At 37.5% G+C, this 11,036-nt stretch overlaps 1 protein-coding gene across 1 annotated transcript; it reads right to left on the bottom strand.

Annotated features, from left to right (window-relative positions):
- Positions 1 to 1,091: 1,091 nt before the first annotated feature.
- On the bottom strand, positions 1,092 to 10,295 carry LOC108782459 (Nuclear receptor coactivator 6). The gene is given in 10 exon segments (XM_018550739.1): positions 1,092 to 1,160; positions 1,492 to 1,686; positions 1,852 to 1,991; positions 2,074 to 2,194; positions 2,912 to 5,467; positions 5,580 to 5,963; positions 6,046 to 8,838; positions 8,931 to 9,147; positions 9,916 to 10,082; positions 10,169 to 10,295. Coding segments are annotated over 10 exon segments (6,759 nt in total). The 3' UTR covers positions 1,092 to 1,101.
- Positions 10,296 to 11,036: the final 741 nt, after the last annotated feature.

Genomic DNA, 11,036 nt, shown 5'->3' with positions numbered 1-11,036 from the left:
ACACACACACACACACACACACACACACACAGAAAATTTTCATAACAAGTAGAGATGATACAATAAATAAATATGTATACACAAACAGAGACATATTGTCCTAAACAGAGTCTATCAGCAAAGTCGTCAGAGTAGCAATCTAAGCTCCACCAGTTAATAAATTTGTCCACGGTAAATATATGTTTTACTTTACGGCAGTACAATCAGATCGCGTGTTTAATGCCTTAAAAATTTGGACTTTCTTTTACCGTTATTAGTTTGTACTGATACAATGAACGAAAGAAATTATATGAGAGAAGATGATTCCCGAAACATAAATATAATTTGAGTTTCTTTAAATTTTCTTAAATGTATAAAGCTCTAGCTTTTCTTCCCTCTTACATCTAATAACAACGATAGAAAATTGCACATCGAAGAATGAAATTTAGTACTTGTGGATAGAATGAAATATTTGACTGGTAAAAGAAAGTTACATACAATATCTCGGCAGTTTTAGGTTAGTTCAGTTACTTAGATTGTAGTGTAATGCATTGAGCAAGTCATATCTGAGTAACTAAACTTTGCTGTTTATAGGAGTACAGCATAAATGAGAACGCTAGACGGTGAAAAGATAACTAAAGCAGATTGCCTTTAGTTTGTTCTAGTTATATGCGTGATTCTTAAACATTTAAGGATATAACAATTAATAATGGATGATTTACTAAACGTACAAAACTCTTTTCACACAAACAATATTCCTTTCATAACTTTTAACAATGTAATTCTTAACTCTAAAGAAAAAAAAAACAGAAACGAAAAAAGAAAGAGACAGAAAGACTGAACAGAAACTCGCATAGATGTTATCTTTCATACATGACTAATTTAATATCTGCCAACAAATGTTTTATAACACGACATGCTTTCACACCGTCCAGCACTTCTTTTTAATACAATACTCCCGATACATATACAGCAACGTTGTGCGCTAGTGTGACGCATACAGTTTCACCAGGTGGGATCCAGCCACACGGCGATTAAATACCCGTTTATATCGGATTTACCATCAGACAGATAGGCCTTGACGAGCGGTAGCTAATCACTGTCAAGGTCACTTCCCGAAGGTCATTTGTTTTCTCGGGATATTCGCCTCCGTTTCGCTTGCTCTGCTGTCTCCGCCGTTACTAAAACAATGTTTTCCCGCTGTACGAGGTGTTCTCAATTAAAATAGTATGCAAATATATATCATTAAAAAACATCTATATCTCTCGTATAACAATTAATGTCGAACTTTACTGTACTTTTTTTGACATAATGACATGCCAAAAACTTGGAGGAAAGGATAAACAGGCAAAGAATAGAAACTGCAAATTTAAATTAAAAAATCTTTACATTAACAAGAGATAGGCAAAAACATGCTAATAGAGAACAAATTGATAATTACAAATCTAGAGATTAAGTGCAGTTGCATACCCTTTAGGTGAATTATTCTGAAAAAACAAATCAACAACGTACCAGCACCACTACGAGTTTTTCTTCTGTTGATATCGTCTGACGATTTGGATGCGCCCCTTGTGTTGCTTGCTGGTGTAGCTAGAGGTGAAGCTGTATTCTGCCTTACAGACCTTCTTGTTGTTACTTCGCCCACAGACTCATTGCTGGATACGGAAGTGCCTCGTAATCTCTCCTTCCCAACAGTAACTGCCGCTGCTGTCGTTGCCACCGCCGCCGTAGTTGCAGTCGCAGTTGGAGTTGTGATAGTCGTCAACGTCGGCGTCGTTGTTACTGCTGTTGTTGTTGTTGCTATCGTCGACGCCATCGTCATCGCCATAGTTGTTGTTGTTGCTGTCGTCGTCATTGTCACAGTTGCCGTGCTCGGTTGCTTGGTGGTTAACAAACGGCTCTCTCTTTGCACTCTATTACTGGCATTGAAATTTGATATATTACTGAAATTAATTTGACTGCCAGAAACAGCTGTGCTTAAATTCACTTTATAAAAGGTAACAAAAGCTTATCTTACATAGCAGAACTCTCAAATCTCTGAGATTAGATTTTCTTTTATTTTCTGGCCAAAAGAATGCGATCAGTGTTGCTTACTTTTGATCTTTGGGCTTTGGGGAAGCAGCGGATGTTTCATCTGACAATCGTACTCTTGCTTTTCCTACAGACTCAATCAATGGTTCGTCGTCAGACGAATCTACTTCTACCACAATGGGACCTAAAAATATAAAAATCTTTGTGTCACATATAAGTCTGGCCTAAATATTATAAATCAGACAAATCTGTGAGAAACAGACAAATTTCGAATTAGAGAAACGCTAGAGTGAGATTGAGAGGTAGCTGTGTCGAGTATTAAAATATTTAATGTTCTTCAGCTATTTTAGTAATTTAAATTACTTTGTTTATATAATCGGTGATTATTATCATAAGCTTGTCATGTTCGCAAAACTTGATTAATAATTGATATTCAATAACAATAATTCCTTGGCATCTGTCCTAATTTACGTATAAACAGTTCTGTTTTTGGCAGTCCTTGTAATTTACTACGTCTATAATATACAGGATGTCCACCTACCACATTAGCTGATAATGAGAAATTCCTTAATAAATTCGAGATTGGCGAAAATTTGAGTGAAAAAGTCTATTGCTCGTTACAATATTTATACATATATATATATATATACACAAACATATAAAAAGATTATAATATTTGAAACTTTAGACAATCAAGAGTCATTCTTAAATTTTCGCTATAAAGAAAAATTTTCATGCAAATTGAAATTTATCAAAAAATCTGTCATTAATATTTGATGCGCTAATAGCTAAACAGCCTGTATATGTAGAAAAATATTCAATAAAAAAGAAAGATATTTAGATAAAATGTAAAAAAGACTCAACTACTACACACAGAGAAATAGTAGCATGAAATAAACACCTTTCTTAGCCTTTGCCAATATGTTGAATCCCTTCTTTGATTGTTCTTCCTTGCCAGGTACTTGTTTCTTTATAGAACCAGTCTCTTCTACACCCATGCAAGCTTTAATAAGTTCTGCAGCATTCTCTGAGCATTTCCGTTTACCTGGTCTTGGTTGTGGATCATCAGCTGTGCTCGATGCAACGGAACTCTCACTTTCTTGCCTTTTCCGTTTCCCTATTTTTATTGTCGCGTTAGGAGACAGTTTCGATACTGCCAGTTTTGGACTTGCTTTTGCGTAGGGCGATATACTACGTCGTTCCTCTAATTTGTTAGGACCATGAGGGCTGCTCTTTGGAGTTTTGGCAATATCCGGACTGTTCAACTTTTGTGATCTAGTTCTTAACGATCTTTTCTCATTGTTGTCGTTCGGAATATCGATTAACAACTGCTCCAGCAACGACTTCGGCGGCCTTTTTACGTACTCCTCTGAACTGTTGGAGTTCAGTCTCTCCACAAAATGTCCCTCATCGTTGTCCTCTATACATATGACGTCCTGCCGACCTTCAAGCTCCTGTTTTCTCCTACGTTTACGCTTAAGGTGCTCTACATCGCTGGAGTCAACTTCGGGATTTTGTGCCGCCGGACTCGGAGTTTCATCTCGTTGCAGAACCACAGGATTGGAATATGTATACAAGGGTGGTGTGATTCGGATAGGCTGCGGATCTTCGCGGATAGGTGATTGAATACCCGCACTCAGATCGCTCGTATCGTTAACCATCTTCTTAACCAACTCGTCTGTCACTTTTTGCAGATTTACAGAAGGCTCTTTGAGCATGATTTGTTGGTGACTTTGTACATTATACTTCTGCTCAGTGCACGTTTCTAGTTTAACCGATGTTGTATTGAGTGGAACGTTACTAATTCTTGAGACTTCAAACCGATCGGTTTGCCTGGTGTCATCCACTTTTATGTTAATTTTAGATTCTACTTTGATTTCTGATTTGCAACTCTCACCATTCGAGCAAGAATTATCTGCTGCCGCGTTAGCATTGTTCGCGATCGCACTATCGAGCTTTACAGTTTCAACTTTATTATAAGCAACGTGATTTTGTATTATAGGCACACCATTATTATTATTATTATTATTATTAACATTATTATTATTCTGTCCGTGAGGTTCATCACTTAGTCTAATTGCACTGTTACTTTCTACAACCGCCTTTTTGCTATCCTCGGATACACTTTCCGCAGCTCTCGATTCCTCGTGTTTAGAGTTTGCCTTACCCTGATCATTTTGGTTAACAGTACTTTCTAATTTAACGCTAGAACTATCTTTATCAGAAAAGTCTTTTGCTTGCTGATGTGCACATTGCAATAAGTTATCACTATTTATACTGCTGGTTATAGATGCTGTCACAACAGTCACTGTACCCGTCACCAGGGGACTGGGCATACTTTTGTCATTATTCGCTGTATCTAAACTAGCAACCAAATCACTATGTCCACCATCAGTTCTCGGAATTGTCGATTTTTCGCTAGACACATTCTTCGCATCGTGTTCACTGGAGTTTGATATATTGCGATTCAACTGATTCTCAAAATAACTCGTTACGGACGCAGGACTTAACCTTTGTGGGCCACAGGACTTGAGAAGTTCCGAATGGGAATTTGAACACATATCACTACTACTACTAGTTGAGGAAGGCACGTTCTTATTGGTGGTTGATAGGGAAGGTTCTCCCTGTATTACATTCTTCGCGCTGCTCTGCGTCACTGATTCGGTTGCCGATGCTGGCCTATGCAAAGGAGATTCTCCTTGGTTCGGCGATTTCTCTGAAAGAGCATCCATCGACTCGATGCCGGAATCTTCACCGCCACCGCCACTACCGACTCTTTCTATATTTGCATCAACACCGATTCCAATTGGTACTGCTGTATTTTCAAGTAACTTCTGCTTCACTTTTGCTTCGGTCACGTTTATCTCACCGATAGGTAAAGTCGGCTTATTCACAGGTACATCGATGCTCTGTGACCTAGGGACTTGATCTACCGAATTGCTGATTACCGAGCTTGACATGGTCTTCAGCAAACTGATCCTTTGCGACGTGGTGTCTATCTTACTCTCTACCGCTGGCTTGTTGATTTGCTTTTGAACATGATTTTGAATTGTCTTCTTATGACTAAAGTTCAACTGTTCGATTGTTTTGTGCCTGTTTATGATGGAATTCGCCTCGCTCTTAGCAATCATATGATTTTTCAACTTTTGACCCATGTTCTGACTTTTGACAGTGGCGATGTAGTTCTCCATATCGGATTTACTCTTAACAGAGAGCATTCTTGCCACAGGTGGCTGAGAATTTTTCGTCGTAGTCTCTATATGAACAGGTATTTTGGTCTCAGAATTGTTTGATGGATTTCTGATATCGCCCTGCTGCATCGACGAATTTGTCGATTTTAATCCAGATTCACTCTCAAAGGACAAACTGGCGTTTGCTTTGATACTTGGTACTGTTGCAGAACTTTCAGAAGCTGCCTTCTGACTGTTAAAGTGTGTGACTTCTGTATTTGGAGATTCTGTAATATATAAAAGTTAATTACTTAGAATGTAACTTTGCAAATGGATAGTATATAATCTAATAATTTACATTAAATATTGCATATAATGAAATTAAACATTAATATTCACCTCCTAAATGTAGATCTTTTTCATCCATCAAACTTAACCGTCTTCTCTTGTCTTCTCTGGCTATTAAGTCTTTCTTCACGCCATTAAGCTCTGTTAATTTAGGAACGACATTACTCAATGAATTACTCTTCTCAATGGCTGATTTATTGATATCGCTATCGCTCGTTCTTCGAATTTCACCAATTTTCTTGATTGTACTAAAGTCACTTCCAGTTAAAAGTGAATCCGGCTTTCTTACTGTATGAGTTATTTCGCCCTTAAAACCGAGCTTTCGCCATTTCGCTTGATTATCTAAAATTCGACCACCCGACAGTAGATTTTGTTCCCGATGCAAACCATCTCCAGATTCTGATTTTTTCTTAGAGTCCCTTCTCTTCGTTTTACCTGTAACATAATTATTATTTATAAATACATAAGTAACTAGCAAACACACAATATCTGTGTAGCTATGAGTAAAATTTCTTACCTCCTCCTATTTTATGTTCTTGCATATGATTCTGTGCATCGAGATCCACTTGAGTCTTCGTTAAAGCTTGTGGAGTATTTAAAGATTGATTCGCGATCGCAGATTTATGCTTTGAAGGAGACGGTATTCTACTATTCAGCGGTATGTCATCCATATCGCTGTTTTTACTCGAACTTGGTTTAGTAATGGTACCAGTTTGTAATCGTACAGCGTCCATCGGTAATTCTTGTTTTAAGGCATTGGATTTGGCTGCAGCGGCTTGCAATATGTTGTTGCCGGCTTTACAAAGGGCATTGTTTATTGTGGAAGTAGACAAAGGTAATTTCGATGCAGACGAGGTGCCTATAATCATATTTAATGATCTCTTCTGCAGCAACTTGTTTCCATCGATGCACTCCTTCATCTTCTTTAATTTACCTCTCCTTTTTATTGCATCACCTTCACTCTCTTTTAGAGACTTTTTAACTTTTTCTCTTTGTACTACTGAAGCGTTACGTCCTCTTAAAGAAATGTGTAACGGAGGCACTCGCAGCGGTTCGTCACCGGTCCCCGTATTCGGGACACCACCGGCAAATATTTTATTCACGGATTTGTCGGCTTTCCGCATGGGTGGTGTGTTTACGAAAGAAACATCAACCTTATAAGCCGGTGTAACCGGCTCCGATTTTTCCAATTTCAAACGTAGTTTGATTTTCTCTCCCGGCATCGGGCTATGCGCGGTATCCCTACTGGATTTTATTCTACTATGCTTCAAGCTTCCTTCACTGGCGGTAGACTTCGCCGTTGTTTCGGAATCGGACTGATCCGTGTTTGTCGTCGTATCGTTTCTTCTTGAAAAATTGCTGTCCGCGTCATCATCGGAAAATATGGAGTTCGATCTGTCGTTCGACGGAGACGGAAAGGAGAAGAAATCATCCTGATTATCCACTGCACTTTCTGGTTCTGAATCTGAACTTTCACTGGGCATTGGCTCTAAGTGTCCTGTCAGAGGATTGATCAAAAACTGTCGTATTTTCCCGGTCGAGGTATACTCTGGTTCCGGTTCCGGCTCCGGAGCTTCCTCTTCCGGTTTTGGAGACTCGGAAGTCTCCGTCTTGTTGACAGATGGAGCAATGCTAGTAGTAGAATTATTTATACGAGAGCCACATTGAGGAAAGGCACCTGAAACCTGATTTGAGACTGACAGACGTGTGGTGTTAACTTGAGCACCTTGTGGAATAGAATTGCTTTGTGCGTTCCACGTGGTCCCATTAGCATTGCTCGTTGCAGAAGACTGATAATTTCTACTAAGGATATTCTGGCTCTGTCCATAACGAAAATCAGTACTCGCGCTGGTATCCGTATTGATGTTCTTAATCTGATTGTGATGCAGTTGTTGCTGTACATTGAGACCCTGATTCTGCTGACTTAAATGCGTTTGTTGAGGTACTGGTTGCCTCGGATAAGGGGGCGGAGTTTGTTGACGAGTGTTTAAGTAACCTAGCCGTTGTTGCGTGACATTTAAGCCTACTGTTGAATATTGTATCAATTGTTGTTGCAGTTGTTGTTGCTGCAACATCGACTGATTGATGAGGGAAGCAGTTTGTAATGATGTGTTTGTATTTTGCTGCTGGAGTAGAGTAGATTGCGCCACTCCAGGGACTTGTGAAATAATTTGTTGTTGATTTATTTGTTGCGGCTGTGTAAGCTGCTGCTGCTGCTGTTGTTGGATCAACAATTGACGTTGCAAAGGTGTTCTAATCTGCTGTCCATTTACTGGATGCCTGGCGGAGAGCTGATTCTGTAATTGGACCTGCGATGTTCTGTGAGCCAAATCATGCCTAATGGGAAACTTTTGCTGTGTTTGTACTTGATTGTGTAAAACTTGCTGCTGCTGCTGTATCTGTCCACTAGTCGACACTTGATGCACCGCTTGTGGGGGCATCATATTTTGTCCAGTGCTAGCACTGATCACATTGACTGTAGTATGTTGCTGTGGCGGAAGTGTTGACGGTTGATTAATGTTGACAGTTGCAAATGCTGATGATGTAGAAGTCTGAGGCAAATCGGAAATAGTCGGCGTTGTCGTCGCCGTTCCTCCAACTAAGTCTTCGCTTCTTAAGGTATCCGAATTCGGTGGCGATTCACTGGGCGACGGGAGATCTTTCCTCCTAACCGTGGGCTTCTTAGTTGGTCTCATGCGATTGGTAGGTCCAGGATTATCGATAACAGCTGGCGGTAACATCTTCTGACCAGGCATAGCGTTATTAGCATGTGAACCAGCATCATTTTGTAAAAGATTCACGAGCAACGGACTGGACAGGGCGACCTGATTCCCACTACCATTCGAACTCCCTGCCAAATTAGTACTGTTGTTTGGTGACAGACTAGATGTTGTAGCAATCGTCGTGGGTTTGTACTGATTCGTTAACTGTCCGACAGTAACGACTGGTTGTGTTGTTGTGTGACCGGTCGTCAATGCCGTAACTGTCGCCAAATTTTCTTGAGATGGATATGGTGGTGGCGGTTGTGCATGGTGCTTGAACTGCATCGTATTCTTGATGGTTGTAGATTGCGATTCGCGGTTGTGTATTGCTTGAGCAGCATGTGTCATACTGGCAAATGGGAAAGGACCATTGTAGTTGTTTCTGGGCGATGCACTAGGATTAATTACTTGCTGGTTTCCGGAAATGCCAGTGTTGCCCGCTGACGTGGACTGTGCCGATTTCGTAAGAAACGGTGGAATAGGATCACAATCCGTGGGCGCGACTACATTTGGAGAACGAAACTGAGGAGCTTTCTCTGATGATGTTCCTGAAACAGAAAGAAATTTATGTTATTCAATTCATTATGTGTGTGTGTGTGTGTGTGTGTTTAAATCTTTTATAACTTGTATAAAAACTTACCAGCTGCTATTATCTGAGCAACATTATGTAATGTCGACGAGATGCTGGTGGCATTGCTGGGACCAGGCAAAGCTGTTGAAGGGTTACTGGCAGCAACAGCTGTATTACTAGCAGCATCTCCTTGTGATTTTGCTCCGCCATCTTGCGTATTTCCAGAATGTAGTACAATTTCTTGCGCATCTCCACCGAAGCGACTGGCTATCCTTAAAGATATTACCTGCAAAAATGTATCATTTAATAATCATTCTTATTTTTACAGGAATTTTTTTTAAATATCATTAAAATTGTAATATAGTGGGTTGGGGAAAAGTCCTTTTACATATGTAAAAGGACTTTTGCCCAATTCATCATTTGTTGCGAAATTTTCGTTGCAATTATATCATTTTTAATAGAGCAAAGTTTTAGCTTTAAAAATTTGTTTTTTTTAAATTGCGAAATGATAATTTTTAATGGAATTATGCAATCAAAATGCTCCTTAACTCACGAATAATTCAGGAACAAAAAATCGTAAGAACATTAAAAATTATTTTGTAGCTTCAAGCTTTCACAATAGGTAATCAAAAATTTTTGCAATTTTTTTTTTTGAACACGTGGAAAATCCACAAAGTAAAAAGACATTTTTTCATCTTATTCATCTCGTAGTTTTTTATATGTAAAAATTGTCAAATTTTCATTTAAAAAAACTCAAAAAAATATAGTAACCTTTTAAAAGTAGAGATTTTAAGTTTTAAAACTTCTTTTTAAATTTAAATTCCGTTCATTTTTAACGAAGATATTGTAAAATTAAGGTCTTTTTATATATATGAAAAAGACTTTCTCCAACCTAATATATATATACATATATATATACACACACACACACATATGTGTATATATTTGGATTTTATAAATTATATATATATATATATATATATATATACTGTATGTGAGCGCGAGCGCGCACATATACACAAATTTATAAAATTCAATCGGATGTATAAATTACCTGATCTCCTTCGACTTGTACTGAGAGTATGCCAAGTTGTGTAAGTGTTGGAGAACCCTGAGCTGCTAACTCTCGCAGTCGCAAAGCAGCTTCTCTGGGTATCGAAAACGTTACTCTGACTGAATTCCATGGTTCTATTTTATTTACTCTCAGACCATCTCCTTTTTCTGTAAATTGTATATTGTTTGCATATTAATAATTATTAACATTAATAATGAATACTGTATGTATAACAAAGAAATAAATTATTTACTTTTACAAAGTAAGGTATTGAGATGATCAACAATAATTTCAAACTTTCGAGGGAACTCGGGATCTCCAAGATCACCCTCACAGGTTACCACCGTCTCAATCAGATCACCATCACTATCTGCCGCCATGACTGTAAAATTGATGTCTTAATAAAATTTCAGGCACAACATAATTATTTTTACAATTATAATGTTATTTTTTAAATTCTTCATTAATCTTTTTGTAATAATAATGTTAAATGCTAATAGTAATATAAAAACTAAATCTCAACGTTTTTTTTAAGAAAAATTAAAAAAAATTATGGAATGTTCACCTCATTAAAAAAATAAGTGTGTATTTTTTAATTAATTCTTTTTAAATATAACTTTTAAAATTAATTATTTGAATTTTTAAAAAATATATAATGGTATTTAATAAAATAATAATTAAATCGTAATAATCTAATATATACTAAATATTTTTTCATATTACTTAATGTAATATAAAAAAATATATAATTACACAAATTATGAATATTTATACAATAATGAAGTACATACCAACCACAAATCACATAACTACCCAGAGAGTGTAGAAACGCCTCAGGGTATTGCTGTAATATGTGTGATGATGAGTTGTCGTGTGTCAGTTGTACACCGACAGCCCCAAATCACACCAGTTCTACTAATCTTGTTTACTGTCAAACAAATTAGAGATTTGAATAATTAGACCATATAGAGAGCAAATATTAAATTATATGTTGTTACTTAACACTGTACAAGTAAATAAATTAATTAAACAACATCGCATTATATGTACGTACATTAACAAAATATGTGTGTGATAATTTGTGTAATAATGATAATTTACATATGAAAGTTTTACAGCAG

The sequence above is a fragment of the Cyphomyrmex costatus genome, unplaced genomic scaffold, assembly GCF_001594065.2.
Source record: "Cyphomyrmex costatus isolate MS0001 unplaced genomic scaffold, Ccosl1.0 scaffold127, whole genome shotgun sequence".
Lineage (NCBI taxonomy): Eukaryota > Metazoa > Arthropoda > Insecta > Hymenoptera > Formicidae > Cyphomyrmex > Cyphomyrmex costatus.
The sequence above is the reverse complement of the archived record's forward strand: the minus strand, read 5'-3'. Positions and strand labels throughout refer to the sequence as shown.